The sequence below is a fragment of the Coregonus clupeaformis genome, chromosome 24, assembly GCF_020615455.1.
Source record: "Coregonus clupeaformis isolate EN_2021a chromosome 24, ASM2061545v1, whole genome shotgun sequence".
Taxonomy (NCBI): Eukaryota; Metazoa; Chordata; class Actinopteri; order Salmoniformes; family Salmonidae; genus Coregonus; species Coregonus clupeaformis.
In genome coordinates this window covers 50,325,749-50,344,642 of record NC_059215.1, presented here as the reverse complement: position 1 = coordinate 50,344,642, position 18,894 = coordinate 50,325,749, and the positions used below count along the sequence as shown (strand labels likewise).

Here is an 18,894-nt window from a genome sequence, read left to right as displayed (position 1 = left end):
TGGGGTGAAAGAAAGTGTATTATTCAATGTCTCGTATGTTTCCCATGCTTAATATCTGTTAAATCGCTTGATCCTTTAGTGAGAATTCCAGTAACTGCTACTTTGCTTTGGCTCTGATGTGATCAACCCATACATTTGTAAGAATAAAGTTCTAAATGAAATGATGCTCATGCTTGCCTGACTCAACAAGTAATGCTATTGTTTGGATAACTTCGCTGCCCAGATTTCCTAGGAATGTGACAGCCTTTGAATGACACAATTATTTACATTTACATTTTAGTCATTTAGCAGTGTCTATTAATTCTCCAGACCATCTTGCAAGGCAGACTGAGACAGCATTGACTTTCCATACCAAACTGTCTCTACTAGGTAGAGGAAACATCTCAAACCATTTGAGTGCAAATGAAAAGCAACATTTCATCCATGTAGATGTTTCTACTGATGCACTGGCACTTCAGTGGTCTTAAGAGGTAGGTTGAGCTCAGTTAGTGGGGCCAGGTCAGGATGCTGAGCACCAGATACAGCATCATTACAGTCTTGCACTACACATATTCTACATGCTTTAGTTTCAGTTTAAGGTGATGTATTATGAGCTAAAAAACTAACTTGAGTCACCCGGAAGGAGACCCGAGTCAGAACGTACTGTAGCCTACACCCGTCTGATGATCACTCTTCAACAACTAAAAAACGAAACTATATCAAAAACAACTTTGTGTTTAGCTGTATGAAGAGGACTACAGTTAGCCTAGTGGTTAAGAGCGCTGGGCCAGTAACTGAAAGGTTGAGGGTTCGAATCCCCAAGCAGATTAGGATAGATATCTGCCGATGTGCCCTTGAGCAAGGCACTTAACCTTAATTGTGCCTGTAAGTTGCTCTGGATAAGAGTGTCTGCTAAATGACTAAAATGTACACCTGATGTTACCAAACTATGTCTGCATCAAGTCCTGGTTGTTATGATTACGTTGTGTGAAATAGGAAATATCATCCAACTGTCTCCTGAGGTGCACATGTAGAGCAAGCTAGAGCACAGTCCTCTTACTCCTGAATAATTTACTTGCAGACGTTTACAGTGGGTTGTGTGGTGGTTCTTTATGCCTGCAGATTCCCCCCCTCCCCACTAATCAAGATCCATGACCCCGCACAGGGCTCAACAATTGGTCAAACAGCACAGGCCCCGCACAGGCCAGGACCCTGTGCTAAATGACTAAAATGTCAAATGTGTGTTAGGGGAGGACTAGAACAAAACAGTGTAACCTCTGGGCATCCCCCAGGAATGGAGTTGAGAAACACTGAGTGTGTTATATCAGCTACAACAGCATTGGAGCCAGCATCCCTGTATATTTTGCTTACGTATAGTGTTTGAAAAGTAGAGTTAGTTGCTGTAAAACAGTAAAGAAGTTTTGCAGAGGCCTCCCGAGTGGCGCAGCGGTCTAAGGCACTGATCAGTGCTAGAGGCGTCACTACAGATCCAGGTTCGATCCCGGGCTGTGTCGCAGCCGGCCGCGCCCGGGAGATCCATGAGGCGGCGCACAATTGGCCAAGCGTCGTCCGGGTTAGGGGAGGGTTTGGCTGGCTGGGATGTCCTTGTCCCATCGTGCCCTAGCGAATCCTTGTGGCGGCCGGGCGCATGCACGCTGGCTTCGGTCGCCAGCTGTACGATGTTTCTTCCGACACATTGGTGCGGCTGGCTAAGCGAGCAGTGTGTCAAGAAGCAGTGTGGCTTGGCAGGGTCGTGTTTTGGAGGACGCATGGCTCTCGACCTTCGCCTTTCTCAAGTCTGCACGGGAGTTGACGGGACAAGACCGTAACTACCAATTGGATATCACTAAAAAGTACAACAAAAATATTACAGCAACTAACTTCTCAAACACACTATACACTTCATGTAAGCAAAATATACACTGAGTGTACAAAGCATTAAGAACCTTCCTAATATTGAGTTGCACCCCCTTTTGCCCTCAGAACAGCCTCAATTCGTCGGGGCATGGACTCTACAAGGTGTCGAAAGCGTTCCACAGGGATGCTGGCCCATGTTGACTCCAATGCGTCCCACAGTTATGTCAAGTTGGCTGGATGTCCTTTTGCTGGTGGACCATTCTTGATACACACGGGAAATTAAAATAAAAACAGCCGCGTTGCAGTTCTTGACACATACCCGTCCGCTGGTCCAACACTCTTAACCGGTAGGCCACCTGCCGCCCCTTTCACCTGGTCAGTCTGTCATGGAAACAGCAGGTGTTCTTAATGTTTTGTACACTTGTAACAGAACCTGGCATTGCCACATTAAGTAGTGTATGTGTGCTAACCTCATTTCTGTGTGGTTTCTCCAAAGGGAAGTGTAAGCTGCAACAGCTCCTGGATCAGCATTTGGAGAGAGAGAGAGAAGGACAGCGAAGACGAGACCTCTACTCACCTGGGTCCGGCCCACTGAGAACATCAGGGAAGCCCAAGACTTACACCAGCGGGCTTTCATGAGCAGGTCAGTGGACATTTTCTATCTGCAATGTAACTGACTGTTCACCTCACCCCAGGGCCCGTATTCATAAAGCGTCACAGAGTAAGAGTGATCACTTTGAATGGTCATATCAATATTGCAGTCTACTTTTAACTGTTTGTATGGTAAGGTTTATTAAAGTCTAGATTTTGGGGGTGGGTTTCAAAAATGTTAGAAAATGTAGCAGTAATACTATTCAATTTAATAATTAAAGTAAAATAAACATACTATATTTAAGCAATAAGGCACAAGTAATTTTTGGTCATACCCATGGTATACAGTCTGATATACAGTGGGGAAAAAAAGTATTTAGTCAGCCACCAATTGTGCATGTTCTCCCACTTAAAAAGATGAGAGAGGCCTGTAATTTTCATCATAGGTACACGTCAACTATGACAGACAAATTGAGAAAAAAAAAATCCAGAAGATCACATTGTAGGATTTTTAATGAATTTATTTGCAAATTATGGTGGAAAATAAGTATTTGGTCACCTACAAACAAGCAAGATTTCTGGCTCTCACAGACCTGTAACTTCTTCTTTAAGAGGCTCCTCTGTCCTCCACTCGTTACCTGTATTAATGGCACCTGTTTGAACTTGTTATCAGTATAAAATACACCTGTCCACAACCTCAAACAGTCACACTCCAAACTCCACTATGGCCAAGACCAAAGAGCTGTCAAATGACACCAGAAACAAAATTGTAGACCTGCACCAGGCTGGGAAGACTGAATCTGCAATAGGTAAGCAGCTTGGTTTGAAGAAATCAACTGTGGGAGCAATTATTAGGAAATGGAAGATATACAAGACCACTGATAATCTCCCTCGATTTGGGGCTCCACGCAAGATCTCACCCTGTGGGGTCAAAATGATCACAAGAACGGTGAGCAAAAATCCCAGAACCACACGGGGGGACCTAGTGAATGACCTGCAGAGAGCTGGGACCAAAGTAACAAAGCCTACCATCAGTAACACACTACGCCGCCAGGGACTCAAATCCTGCAGTGCCAGACGTATCCCCCTGCTTAAGCCAGTACATGTCCAGGCCCGTCTGAAGTTTGCTAGAGTGCATTTGGATGATCCAGAAGAGGATTGGGAGAATGTCATATGGTCAGATGAAACCAAAATATAACTTTTTGGTAAAAACTCAACTCGTCGTGTTTGGAGGACAAAGAATGCTGAGTTGCATCCAAAGAACACCATACCTACTGTGAAGCATGGGGGTGGAAACATCATGCTTTGGGGCTGTTTTTCTGCAAAGGGACCAGGATGACTGATCCGTGTAAAGGAAAGAATGAATGGGGCCATGTATCGTGAGATTTTGAGTGAAAACCTCCTTCCATCAGTAAGGGCATTGAAGATGAAACGTGGCTGGGTCTTTCAGCATGACAATGATCCCAAACACACCACCCGGGCAACGAAGGAGTGGCTTCGTAAGAAGCATTTCAAGGTCCTGGAGTGGCTCTAGCCAGTCTCCAGATCTCAACCCCATAGAAAATCTTTGGAGGGAGTTGAAAGTCCGTGTTGCCCAGCGACAGCCCCAAAACATCACTGCTCTAGAGGAGATCTGCATGGAGGAATGGGCCAAAATACCAGCAACAGTGTGTGAAAACCTTGTGAAGACTTACAGAAAACGTTTGACCTGTGTCATTGCCAACAAAGGGTATATAAAAGTATTGAGAAACTTTTGTTATTGACCAAATACTTATTTTCCACCATAATTTGCAAATAAATTCATAAAAAATCCTACAATGTGATTTTCTGGAATTTTTTTCTCATTTTGTCTGTCATAGTTGACGTGTACCTATGATGAAAATTACAGGCCTCATCTTTTTAAGTGGGAGAACTTGCACAATTGGTGGCTGACTAAATACATTTTTCCCCCACTGTACCACGGCTTTCAGCCAATCAGCATTCAGGGCTCGAACGACCCGGTTTATAATTACGTTTATTACGATCTTGTCTGTAAATGATACGAATCACAATTACAATCCAAGATAACCACTTATCAACGACAAAGTATTGGAGGCACGTCTGTAGTTTTTCTTAACTGATCATAACTGATGATGTAGACTTAAGTAAAGTTAGCTAGAACACAAATGTTGAACATAAGGAATCAGGTGGTAGGCTTATGACCATGGCTCAACGCAACGGTGTCTGCAATCAATGCAATGTAGGCTGTTCAAAAGTAGTGCACTATATAGGGAATAGGGTACAATTTGGGACGCATGGTAGTTTCCTTGCTGACCCATCTTTTATTTTATTTTATTTAACCTTTATTTAACCAGGTAAGCCAGTTGAGAACAAGTTCACATTTACAACTGCGACCTGGCCAAGATAAAGCAAAGCAGTGCGATAAAAACAACAACACAGAGTTACTCTTTAGAGTAAGATCTTGAACCTTATGAACGTTTGTGTCGCTTCATAACAGTATTTTTCATTTTCTTCAACGTGTAAAAAAATATAGAAAATATAGGGGGAAAGAACTGAAACGGGACAACTCCTCAGTAACTAGCAGTTAGTGTACCTCAGGGTCAAAGGCCTCATCTACATTTTGAATTGGCCAACAACTCTCAAAAAGTTCAGAAAGAGCAGTCTCTATTGATGGTACTTGTTCATTCAGGTTTGATCCATCACGCTCTTCACAAGCAGTTCCCTCATGCATCTCTCCAATGGTTCTTGGTCTACCTCTCCCCCTGCCTCTCCCTCTTCCTCTCCCCCTGCTTGTGGCCTTCATTTTGGTCCCCCTGTCCTCCTCTTCCTCCTCCCATTGTTCATTCAGATTGGATCCATCATGCTCTTCATTCACACTTCCTGTATACATCTCTCTGGTGGTCCCTGGTCTTCTTCTCGGCCTGCCTATTGGTCTGCCTGTAGTCTTCTTGTTGCTCCCGCTCTCTTCTGCCCCTGGTTTGAAGTCAGAGTCACTGTTGCTCTCACTCTCCTCCTCTTCTGGGTTGAAGTCGGAGTCACTGTTACGCTCACACTCCCCCAACTCCTCAGGGTCAAAGGTCGGACGTTTCCTCTTCCTCCCTGCCCTCTTCACTCGTTTCTGCCCGGTCCCTGCATTTGTCTGTCGACTCTCCTCGATCACTACCTGTTGTTCAGTCTGTCGACTCTCCTCGATCACTACCTGTTGTTCAGTCTGTCGACTCTCCTCGATCACTACCTGTTGTTCAGTCTGTCGACTCTCCTCGATCACTACCTGTTGTTCAGTCTGTCGACTCTCCTCGATCACTACCTGTTGTTCAGTCTGTCGACTCTCCTCGATCACTACCTGTTGTTCAGTCTGTCGACTCTCCTCGATCACTACCTGTTGTTCAGTCTGTCGACTCTCCTCGATCACTACCTGTTGTTCAGTCTGTCGACTCTCCTCGATCACTACCTGTTGTTCAGTCTGTCGACTCTCCTCGATCACTACCTGTTGTTCAGTCTGTCGACTCTCCTCGATCACTACCTGTTGTTCAGTCTGCCTCGACTCTCCTCGATCACTACCTGTTGTTCAGTCTGTCGACTCTCCTCGATCACTACCTGTTGTTCAGTCTGTCGGACTCTCCTCGATCACTACCTGTTGTTCAGTCTGTCGACTCTCCTCGATCACTACCTGTTGTTCAGTCTGTCGGACTCTCCTCGATCACTACCTGTTGTTCAGTCTGTCGACTCTCCTCGATCACTACCTGTTGTTCAGTCTGTCGACTCTCCTCGATCACTACCTGTTGTTCAGTCTGTCGACTCTCCTCGATCACTACCTGTTGTTCAGTCGGAGTCTCTGAGTTTGAGACTGGCTCCTGTCCCTCTTTCTTCTCCTTGGTCCCAGAGGCAGGGTCCGGATGGTAGCGCTGGACGTGGCTTTTCAGACTCACATTGTGGTTGAAGGACTTGTCACAATGCCGGCACTTGTAGGGCCGCTCGCCAGTGTGGACGCGCATGTGAGACTTGAGGTGGCTCGCCTGGTTGAAGGAGCGCTGGCACTCGGGGCATGTGTAGGGCTTCTCCCCGCTGTGGACTAGCATGTGTCTTTCCAGGTAGCTACTCCCCGTGAACTCCATTTTGCAGATGTCGCAAATGTACCATGTGGGCCCTCTGTGGCTTTGAAGGTGGCCGTCCCGGGCTTTAATGTCGCTGAATCGTATGGGGCAGTCGGGGCATTCGTAGGGCTTTTCTACACGCGGGTGGCTCTCCTCATGCCTCAGCTTCTCCGGCCTGCTCTGGAACGGCTTGAGGCAGTACTTGCACCCGTGCACGTAGCCTGGCTTGTGGATTCTTTGGTGAATGTTGAGAGAGGTCTCGTTAACGAACCGCTTGCCACAGTCCTGGCAGACAAATGGCTTGGCATGCTCGCAGACGTGAGCCTTGGAGCCTTTGATAAACGTGCCACAATCCGGGCAGAGCGCCCGGGAATCCCATTCGGAATCGGAGGCTAGAAGGTCACTTAACTCAACCTCAGGTTCCCACTCCACATCGGAGTTCTCCTCCTCCCTAGTCTCCTCCTCCTCACTCATTTCCTCCGCTTCCTCCTCTTCCTGTTCCTCCTCTTCCTGTTCCTCCTCCTCTTCCTGTTCCTCCTCCAAGGACTGACGTTGACGTTTCTTCTTAATGGCTTTGTCGTCATGGGAGTCATCACCCATACGAAAAGTTGTCTCAAACACCAGGGTTTGAATGTCCTCCAGACCCTTGTTGCAGATATCGCCATCGTAATTCTCCAACAGAAGATCACTGTCCTCCGCTGTCTACAAAGACAATGAACAATAATGAGCAACTCCTCTACCAATAGTTACACTTAACTACTGGCTAGACAGTACCACAATGAAGAAAGGGACGTCAACCCCCCCCCCCCAGCAAACCTCCCCAAATATTAAATATTCTACAAATGCATCTCAACCTATTTTGTTTATGAACAAAAACACTGCCAACCTCCTGACTTCACTTAGTTAAAATGAGGTAGCCATGGCTGATGACAATTGTAGTTAACGGTTAACTTGACTAACACCTCCCCATTAAAAAGTGGGTTGTTTTTATGGCTTGTGTGTATTTTGTATTAATGCATTGTATAGTGAAGAATTATATAGGCTACCTTCAGGGTCTGAGAATCGAAGGTGCCAGTTGATGGGCCAGTTGAGGAGTCAGTCAGAGCATCGGTGGATGTGCCAGTAGTGGTGCCAGTTGTTGTGCCAGTCGATGATGTGGCTGCTGAAGAGGACAGGTATCTAGCTGGGAGGTTAAAGGGCTGGCTCTTCCATTGGCTCCGGTGGTCACAGTGGTTGCAGAACTGGTTGATGGTGAGCAGGGTGTCTTGGATGAACTTGTCGATGCTGCAGGAGCCGCGACAGACCGGACAAGTCTTGAACAACGGAAGGAGGCAGTCTTCGTAGACCACGTACTTCCTGGCCATGTACACCGCAACAGAGTGTAAACTGGAAGAACATGATGGATTAATTTATAATCACAGGCTACCACAGATCAGGCTTCGCAAGCAGGCCAGATGGTGAGACAGGTCAAAAGTAATTATGCATATTTGTATGACAATTTTTCAGTTGAATAGTCGCTCGTAGATTAGGAGGACAGGTGGTCAGAGATTACTTAGGCTATGGGCCCAACAGTCATTAGCCAATTAATTTACAATAGTTCCCCACAGGCTACTTTAACAAAACTAAATGTATATACCGGTTCACTTCCTTTCGTGGTATGTCCTCCGTAAATGAAGTATTGACTCCGACATTCTTCCGTATTGGCCACACTTGGACGGCTGTAAATCAAACACAAAACAATACAGTAGCGTGTTAAACAACAATTAAATCCAGCTGTAATTGAAAAGGAGGAAATGATTCTACAAAAAGATACAAGCCATATCACCTTTGTTTCTCTTTTCTTCTCTGTAGTAATAAGCCTGTGTTGACACGTTGTGTTTTACCAGAACACATCTTGGAGGTGGTGGTGCTATAATGTTGCATGCTGGTGTTTCATATTGACATCCCTCATCTTTTGTCGTCACGCCCAACGTCACTTTTTCCACCTAAACAAAACAACGCAAACATCTTATCGGCTTATCAGCTTCTTGATATGCCACACCTGTCAGGTGGATGGATTATCTTGGCAAAGGAGAAATGTTCACTAACAGGGATGTAAACAAATTTGTGCACAAAATTTGAGAGAACATTTTCTGGGATCTTTTATTTCAGCTCATGAAACATGGGACCAACACTTTACATGTTGCGTTTATATTTTTGTTCAGTGTAGATGATTGTTGAGTTGCGACTGTCAGTGCAAAGTAGAGGCCCAGCCAGGTATATCGCAATAATTCAAAACACAATGTAGTTTAGAGAGCAAAATGGTTATCGCTGTAACGAGAAGAAGATGAACAGATTGTCTTTTAGTTAGGCTATCAACTTAGTTGAGCGAACAACAGTATAGACTATCTTATTGGCACCAGCGGAGAGCAGCGGCCGTATCCCCAGTGAGTGGTACCTCACATATACACTATTTATCAGTGTTGGGTCAGTGCCACTTAAAGTTTGTTTTTGGACAATAGGTCTAATATCCTCCTCCAGGTTAGATGGACCTCATGTTCTATTTGTGTCTCCCCTTCTCGTAGGCTTATTATATGGACAACGTTGTTTTCATTGAACATGTTTGTCAGCATCAGCAGAGTAGGCTACCCTGTCATTTGTCGTATTAAAAAAGATTCTGCTAATCTAAGCCACATTCTTTCCTGTGCAAAGAAAGAAGAATGCATCTGATATAGCCCAGGCCTACTGTACGCTGTATGTGCTCAGCCATGCATTGAACTGTCTTTTTTGCGAACAGTGATTGAATTATACGATTAGCCTAAATTATGACTATCCAATCTACTCATCACATTAGGAATAGTAGGCTATCTTACATAAGTTTGCAAATGCGATGATGCATGGAATGCTTTATTATAAAGGTGCATTTTGGTGGTGAAAATTAGCTTCCCCAAACTTGAAACTCATGCGCCGCCTATGCTGGCAATATTAGACTTGTCTGAGCTCGTATGTCTCACAGCATCTGTGTCCTGAGAAGGTATCTGCTGGAGCCAGACCATATAGAGCCAGCAGCATACCACCCTGCATCCCACTTGTGGCTGGCCTCTGAAGCTAAGCAGGGTTGGTCCTGGTCAGTCCCTGGATGGGAGACCAGATGCTGCTGGAAGTGGTGTTGGATGGCCAGTAGGACTCTTTCCTCTGGTCTTAAAAAATATCCCAATGCCCCAGGGCAGTGATTGGGGACATTGCCCTGTGTAGGGTGCTGTCTTTCGGATGACCTGACTCTCTGTGGTCACTAAAGATCCCATGGCACTTATCGTAAGATTGTTAACCCTGGTGTCCTGGTTAAATTCACAATCTGGCCATCATGGCCACCTAATCATCCCCAGCTTCCAATTGGCTCATTCATCCCTTTAACTATTCCCCAGGTCGTTGCTGTAAATGAGAACGTGTCCAGTTAACTAGTAAAATATCAAGGTTAAAGATATATATATAATAATAGAGCTGGCCAGCTTGTAGTCCTAAAAACCGGAAATGAGTTACCTCTGGTTCATTCAGCCATTCCTATGGGGTTTTGGGATAAACGCCGGAAATAAGGTCTGAGGTTAACACAGGCTTAGATCTTAAAAGGTTTTGTTCTATGAGACAATATCTGTCAGTTAACATGACCTTTATGAAGCGTTTGAGCTTTTAAAAAAATGCCATAAATGCTTTAAAATTCACATAGTGACATTAGCTGATTAAGATTATCTCATAGAACAAAACGTAAAAGATATCCTAAGCGTGTGTTTACCACAGACCTTATTTTCGGCATTTATCCAAAAACCCCATTCATTTCCCCACAGGCTTTGGCCAACGACCCATGGCGGAGTTAGTGCCTACAAAAATACGTAATTACTATTGCTCTCTATTGCAACATGGTGGAGTGGCTACTGTTTACATGATTCTTCAGAATGCATGTCTGTAACAGAGTGTATTTGATATGTTTGTTTTCAAATAATCAAATTCACTTACCCTCTGTCTCCAATATACACTCACCGGACAGTTTATTAGGTACACCACCCCGTTCATGAAAATGGATCGCACCTACAGACAGTGAGTCATGTGGCCGTAGCTTGTTATATAAATAAGGTAGACAGGCATCGAGGCATTCAGTTACTGTTGGATTGAACGTTGGAATGGGCAAAACGAGTGACCTAAGCGACTTTGAGCGTGGTATGATCGTTGGTGCCAGGCGCACCGGATCCAGTATCTCAGAAATGGCTGCCCTCCTGGGCTTTTCATGCACGACAGTGTCTAAGGTTTACCAAGAATGGTGCGACAAACAAAAAGCATCCAGTCTGCGGCAGTCCTGTGGGTGAAAACAGCTCGTTGATGAGAGAGGTCGAAGGAGAATGGCAAGAATTGTGCAAGCTAACAGGCGGGCCACAAACAGACAAATAACGGTGCAGTACAACATTGGTGTGCAGAACGGCGGCATCTCGGAACACACAACTCGTCGATCCTTGTCACAGATGGGCTATTGCTGCAGACGACCACCCCGGGTTCCACTCCTATCAGATAAAAACAAGAAGAAGCGGCTCCAGTGGGCACCCGTTCACCAACACTGGACAATTGAGGAGTGGAAAAACATCGCCTGGATCATGACAGCGAAATCAGTTTACTTGAGTGGCCTGCGCAGTCCCCAGACCTCAACCCAATAGAGCATCTCTGGGATGAGATGGAATGGGCTGTTCGCAGCATGAGTGTACCGCCGTCCAATCAGCAGCAACTGCGTGATGCCATTGCTTCAGCATGGACCAACATCCCTGTGGAACGTTTCCGACCCCTTGTAGAATGCCCCTAAGAATTCAAGCTGTTCTGGAGGCAAAGGTGGGTCCGACCTGGTACTAGATGGGTGTACATAATTACATTTACATTTACATTTTAGTCATTTAGCAGACGCTCTTATCCAGAGCGACTTAAACTGGCCGGTGAGGTTATTGTAGTACCGACAACGGTAAATACCTAAGCTAGTTAACATTACCTGTAGTGACGGTAGATGCCTAAGCCAGTTAGCAATAACCACCTGTCAACATTGTTTTAGGACTCTTTCACGATTGCTGCTGGCAAAGACTATGATTGATTGTGTTGATGGACCACCACGTCAAGTCCAGCTAAGCTAACGTTAGCTAGCTAGCAGCTGAATCACAAGCTATAGCATGTCCTTTACTTGTAATAATAGAACAACAACTATCTAACTAGACACCTACTTCTTGAATGGTTGCTGCTGCCGGGTGCAAGATGGATGGGACAGAACCTTGACGGAGGATCAAACTATTGGCAAATCCACTTGTGTACCTAGTCAGATTTGTAATGCAGTCCGATGTGAAGTGTCCTGTGCATATGCGCAGGTTCGGACTTAACTTCTCTGGCACTTGATTATTAAAAATAAATCGAAGCCAAATCAGACGAAGTGACTGTTCGTTTGGAAGACCGTGCAAAGAAACATTTGCTGCCTTGCAGCCAACTACTGCACAATCTCTCTTGCTTTTTTTGCTCGTCATTGCCTAAAGTTAAAGAACAGATGAAAGCAGTTCTTCTTCGGTGATATTTTATGGCGAACTTCACGGAAATATATGTATTATTGCCACCAACTGGACGGGGGTGAATACATTTACAAAATGAAATACAATTTTAAATGGTGGTTGGCAAAATACGTAGCTACATTAGTCAAGTGTCGCTAACTATATTAGAAGTTTACCACATTGAATTTACCCGGTTTATCTTCATCACGGATGACGTTTTTGACGTAACGTTAGGTCGGTCAGAAACAGAGGTTGCAATGGCAGGCTTCACATTCACGGTCGGCACAGCACATGGTTTCAGTCGGAGTCTCATTCCGAATCCTGCCTTCCACTGATTATAGCCATCGAAGTCCTCCGGGGTGAAATGAGCACCGCATACAGTAGTGGCCGCGGTTCCCTTAATCCAATCCGCTCGCGTCAACCGGACAAACTGGTCCCACTTCAAAGCTAGTTTGTCGTCTTTGGGCCACAAATGAGTCGTAACCCCGTCCTTGTGGGTATTACTGCACCCAGCAACAATACACCTCCTTGGCATATTGAGCTTTTTAAAAAGCTGTTGGGGTGTGCTTTTTACAACTCTGTTGGGTCTTAAATTAAAACTACTGCTTGCTCGACTACCACTACCCAAACGCACATGAGAAGAGTAGATGCAGGGTTGCCAGGTCTAGCTCAAATGACTACTCAAAATCCGCCCACAAGGCCTGACAACTAGCCCAATTTTCCAGTAGGTGCCACATTTAGCCAAATAACCATTTTACCATAACGTTATCGAGCAAATTAAAGAAGGAATATCGACGCAATTTGTAACAAAGTAAGACGCAAAATTCGTTTTCCCAACTAGATAATAATGATTGCGAGCTAACGTGACTAATAAAGCAATTTGAATATTTTTTTACATTTTAGTCATTTAGCAGACGCTCTTATCCATAGCGACTTACAGTTAGTGAGTGCATACATTTTTATACTGGCCCCCCGTGGGAAACGAACCCACAACCCTGGCGTTGCAAGCGCCATGCTCTACCAAATGAGCTACACGGGACTAGTAATAATGCAAGAGAAAAGATAATTCGCCTTTATTAAACTCACCAGACCATTTTCATCAATGGATGTCGATTTAACAAATGTAACTGCTATGATTGTAAATAATGCCCTTATGCGCATATCTATAGATCAATCCAATAGGAGAGTTTGAGAGATGAAAATGGACAGAGGACTCGAAGTCTCTGTGCAAGAAACACTTGGAGGAACTTCAAAAAACGAATGTTAGGCTATTTTCTGGCAATTGTGCCGTTATGAGCCGTTATAAACCGTTATAAATTACCTATTTGTGCCTTTGACTTGTCATTTCAATCGGTATAGGCTAGCCATCCTCACTAAAATCTGGGTTTATGATTGTAATTCAATTTTGCCATACAGCTCAGCATTCAACACCATAGTGCCCTCTAAGCTCATCACTAAGCTAAGGATCCTGGGACTAAACACCTCCCTCTGCAACTGGATCCTGGACTTCCTGACGGGCCGCCCCCAGGTGGTAAGGGTAGGTAACAACACATCTGCCACACTGATCCTCAACACGGGGGCCCCTCAGGGGTGCGTGCTCAGTCCCCTCCTGTACTCTCTGTTCATCCATGACTGCATGGCCAGGCACGACTCCAACACCATCATTAAGTTTGCCGACGACACAACAGTGGTAGGCCTGATCACCGACAACGATGAGACAGCCTATAGGGAGGAGGTCAGAGATCTGGCCGTGTGGTGCCAGGACAACAACCTCTCCCTCAACGTGACCAAGACAAAGGAGATGATTGTGGACTACAGGAAAAAAAAGAGGACTGAGCACGCCCCATTCTCATCGACGGGGCTGTAGTGGAACAGGTTGAGAGCTTCAAGTTCCTTGGTGTCCACATCACCAACGAACTATCATGGTCCAAACACACCAAGACAGTCGTGAAGAGGGCACGACAAAGCCTATTCCCCCTCAGGAGACTAAAAAGATTTGGCATGGGTCCTCAGATCCTCAAAAAATTCTACAGCTGCACCATCGAGAGCATCCTGACTGGTTGCATCACCGCCTGGTATGGCAACTGCTTGGCCTCTGACCGCAAGGCACTACAGAGGGTAGTGCGTACGGCCCAGTACATCACTGGGGCCAAGCTTCCTGCCATCCAGGACCTCTATACCAGGCGGTGTCAGACTCCAGCCACCCTAGTCATAGACTGTTCTCTCTGCTACCGCACGGCAAGCGGTACCGGAGTGCCAAGTCTAGGTCCAAAAGACTTCTCAACAGCTTCTACCCCCAAGCCATAAGACTCTTGAACAGCTAATCATGGCTACCCGGACTATTTGCACTGCCCCCCCCCCACCCCCACCCCCATCTTTTTACGCTGCTGCTACTCTGTTAAATATTTATGCATAGTCACTTTAACTCTACCCACATGTACATATTACCTCAACTACCTCAACTAGCCGGTGCCCCCCGCACATTGACTCTGCAACGGTACCCCCTGTATATATAGCCTCCCCTACTGTCACTTTATTTTACTGTATATATAGCCTCCCCACTGTCACTTTATTTTACTTCTGCTCTTTTTTTCTCAACACTTTTTTTGTTGTTGTTTTATTCTTACTTTTTTTGTTTAAAATAAATGCACTGTTGGTTAAGGGCTGTAAGTAAGCATTTCACTGTAATGTCTGCACCTGTTGTATTCGGCGCATGTGACCAATAAAATTTGATTTGATTTGATTTGGTTAGCTAGGTGGAGGTAGACTATAGCCCCTGGTAGTTTACAGTTACATTGGCAATAATATAATAATAATATGCCATTTAGCAGACGCTTTTATCCAAAGCGACTTACAGTCATGCATGCATACATTTTTGTGTATGGATAGCCCCTGGTAGTTTACAGTTACATTGGCAATAATATAATAATAATATGCCATTTAGCAGACGCTTTTATCCAAAGCGACTTAGTCATGCGTGCATACATTTTTGTGTATGGGTGGTCCCGGGGATCGAACCCACTACCTTGGCGTTACAAGCGCCGTGCGCTACCAGCTGAGCTACATAAAGTTGTAAGATGAATGATTTAGCAGTTTGCTTGGTTCAAATTGACAGACTCATTTATTTACCATGAATAGAGAGGCGATTTCGAGGTAAGAAGTGCTTCTGTTGCCCAATAGGCTACTGAGGATGGGGTCGTAATTTCATCCTGGCAACTTTGAGAAAAAACACTTTATATCGGAGTTGTCCCTGTTGAAATTTGAGACGGTCTATGCATATTCAAGAGGGAGGACAGCCCGCCGTTCCGCTCTGTGGTCAACAAATCCATTGTTGGGGCGGAGACACAAACATTTCGTCATTATATTCCAGTATCTCTGATTTATACGGATTCTTCTTCGTGGGTGTAAATAGTAGCTCACCCCCGCCAACACTCGGTCTGGAATGTAATTACATGCTAGCATGGCTAGTTGCTAACGTTAGCCAGCTCGATCTAGCATACGAACTCTTTAGCAGAGTTTCTAAACCCAGAGGCCCAACATTGCAATACTTTTGGGAACTCTTTGCGAAGCAGACTCGGCAGACCAGACAGGGGTTTGGGGTTTGTGAAGTCAATCAGAGAACTGAAAAATTAATCTAGTTGTTAATTTTCTCGAAATCTAAAGGCACAACCTAGATTCGTGCCAATGTCTGAAGTAGCTGAACATGTTATTACTCCAACCTCGTGAACGTGACAAACTGACACGTTTTCATTTTTGAAAAAAATTAACTTTATATCGAAGCAGTGCCTTTATTTGACGGCCCGCAATGGGGACAGTAAGATTATAACTTTCTAAATAATTATACTTTAAGAAAATATTATACACTGACTGTACAAAACACTCCAATGCTTCACACAGTTGTGTCAAGTTGGCTGTATGTCGTTTGATACACACGGGAAACCGTTGAGCGTGGAAAACCCAACAGCGTTGCAGTTCTTGACACATTAAAACCTGTGCGCCTGGCACCTACTACCATACCCCGTTTAAAGGCACTTCAATCTTTTGGTTTGCCCATTCACCCACTGAATGGCACACATACACAATCCATGTCTCAAGGCTTAGAAATCCTTGTTTAACGTGTCTCCTCCCCTTCATCTACACTGATTGAAGTGGATTTAACAAGTGATATCAGTAAGGGATCATAGCTTTCACCTGGATTCACCTGGTCAGTCTGTCATGGAAAGAGCAGGTGTTCTTAATGTTTTGCTCACAGTGTATGTTTTTAGCTCCGTTTTTTTAATTTGATCGATTTGGTACTATTTTCAAAAGTAGTGTATGTGGTACATTTTCACAACTCTTAGTACAGAACTCCAAACTAGTCACACCTGTAACGCAGCCAGTCTTTCATTCAAAACCTGTCCTTGTGCGTTCATTTGGATTGTAAACATCTCTCACCACACAACCATTGATTCAAAATAAGTTTGTGAAATGTAATGAGAACATTGGTTTAGTCACCAAAACGCAACATGATCTCTTCTCAATTTAGTGGTTTGAACTACCAGTTAATCCAATAGCAAACAATGCAAGACACGCGTTTCAAATCGCCCTTAGAAATGGTCACGTCTACTCCCGCTCCTCCTCTGTTGCGCTCGATGTCGCCAGTTCACTCACTATGACGCACACCTGCCACCATCGTTACGCGCTTCATGAGAGACTCACCTGGACGCCATCACCTCCCCAATATCTGTCACTCCCTTTGGTTCTTTCACCAGGTGTTGTTGATTCATGTCTGTACGCTACTCGTGTTCTATTGTTTTGTTCCATTTGTTAAATTCACTCCCTGTACTTGCTTCGACTCCAAGCGTTACAGATGTGCTGAAAGTAATATGCTACCGTACTGTAAATTACACCGTTTTCGCATTAGGCAATACACTTATATTACCCAACAAAATTGACAGAAAATCTATAATTTCCATTATATCTATCCATTGTGTAATCAAAGGTGTGATCAATGAAGACATCCTCTACAATAATTCATGCAAAACAACCATTTAATTTTTCAGATATAATTGCAACATAGGTGTACTGTCTAATCAAATGTAAAACATTTAATGAATGACAATAAAACAGCGTTTAGCAGGCATTAATTTGCATCAAGCCTGTCTTGAACATTTGGCCATAAATTCTCATCCACATCACAGTCAATGTCCTCATTGTTCATGCACTGAGGGGAAAAAACCTTTTGGCATGGCGAATCCAAGCTTGACATTGGTCTGCATTGATGCCTCATCCATGGCCAGAAGGAGGTGGCACGCTCATGGGGATGGCGATTGTACACCTTCCACCTTCATGCTGAATTTTTTCCCCCCTCAATAGGGTTGAGGAAAAGAGTATTGGGGCAGGTATAGGGTCACAAATCTGGAATGGGCCCGAAACCATGCCTGAACCACCTCTGCATGGTGGAACCTGACATTGTCCCACACAATGACATAGGTGACCCCTTCACCTTGACAGACCTGCTCAATTTAATTGAGAAACACAATGAGGTGTGCAGCGTTGTATGATCCAAGTAATGGCCTACGTCCTACAACACCATCTTCAGAGAGAGCTGTGTACATGGAGACGTTTCCCCCACGTTGTCCAGGCACTTGGATGGTCGCCCGTTGAGGTTCCGCCCACGGCGCCGAGTTTTGGCCAGGTTGAAGCCCGCTTCATCAACAAAGATACACTTGTTATGGTTCACGGCAGCATCAAGCACCATCACCCTCTAAAAATATGTTTTGGTTTGTTCTTTTTACAGTACAGTTCCAATATGATATTGCAAAGTAGTATTAATAGCAATACACCTGAACATACGGCAGTTGTTTCACCCAGTCGTTGCTTCTCTCAAAAGGCACAAGGTAAATGTGTTTCAAAAGGCAGACGATTTATAGTAGGCTGATGGATGCCACATTGGCAAAGGTGTCATCGTTCTCCTCAAAGGCCTGCTTTATTTCAGACAGCCGTGTGTCATTCCTGGCCCTCACCATTTCCACCACTGGGCACTACTGCTGGTCGTTCTGCACACGGCCACGACAATGGGGTCTTCTGTCAATTCTGAGGGTAGAACAGAGTACACTGTCAATAGATCATACTGTAAGAATACTGTAACATGTTTTGTGACTTTACATGCATTACAATACGTCGTTTATTGTAAATGTAATGGTAAAGCATAGTGCATACCCTGCAGATTTACCGGTTTTCTTGGCAAAATATTCTCATGATCGAATTGACAGTTTATATTTTCAGATTGGGGTGATCTAATCTGGCAGCCTCTGCCATGGTAATGCCTCGGTTTACCACATGGTCAACGACGATGGCCCAGACTTCATTAGACACAACAGTTCCCTGCCGTCTCCCTCCCTCTGATGTCCACCTCTTTGATGGGGCCCATGCCCACCTCTCTGACGGGCCCCTTGGCCACAAGCTCTTTGATTTTTTTCCTCTCCCTTGCTGTCTATCCTGCTCCATGTTGAAAGAAATTGCAAGCGTTCACACACACCCTTTTATATGGTGACCAATTGTGGTTACCACTATGTGAAATCAATTAGCAATAACGTGTAGTCATTATGTATGGTTATCATGTATCATACATATCATTTAGATGTTTATACTTTACAAACACACATTTTATTTCTGTAGATCTCAAAATCCATATATAGTAGACAAACCAGTTTAAAATCTAAAGGTTAACCAAACGGTTAAGTGATGGCCAATTCTATTTAAACAAATGAGAAGAGAATCTTATGAAAAGTGTTGTGAGTGTTGCATTGTGAAAGGCAATGACTTTATATGAAAGGTATTTCTAGATT

At 44.6% G+C, this 18,894-nt stretch overlaps 1 protein-coding gene across 1 annotated transcript; it reads right to left on the bottom strand.

The window, feature by feature from the left end:
- Positions 1–4,567: 4,567 nt before the first annotated feature.
- LOC123481820 (zinc finger and BTB domain-containing protein 24-like) lies at positions 4,568–12,699 on the bottom strand. The gene is made up of 7 exons (XM_045206928.1): positions 12,255–12,699; positions 8,347–8,506; positions 8,158–8,239; positions 7,568–7,907; positions 6,119–7,223; positions 5,218–5,988; positions 4,568–4,581 (listed from the first exon to the last, which is right to left on the bottom strand). The coding sequence occupies exons 1-7, from the start codon at positions 12,597–12,599 to the stop codon at positions 4,568–4,570; spliced, it is 2,817 nt and encodes a 938-aa protein (XP_045062863.1). The 5' UTR covers positions 12,600–12,699.
- Between the last annotated feature and the right edge of the window lie 6,195 nt (positions 12,700–18,894).

Excerpts from the sequence above, each read along its gene's own strand:
- LOC123481820 (XM_045206928.1), bottom strand. The coding sequence starts at position 12,599 with ATGCCAAGGAGGTGTATTGTTGCTGGGTGCAGTAATACCCACAAGGAC. Across the intron at positions 7,224-7,567 it reads TCGATTCTCAGACCCTGAAG|ACAGCGGAGGACAGTGATCT; the intron begins GTAGCCTATATA and ends TTGTCTTTGTAG. Across the intron at positions 5,989-6,118 it reads ACAGGTAGTGATCGAGGAGA|GTAGTGATCGAGGAGAGTCG; the intron begins GTCCGACAGACT and ends ACTGAACAACAG.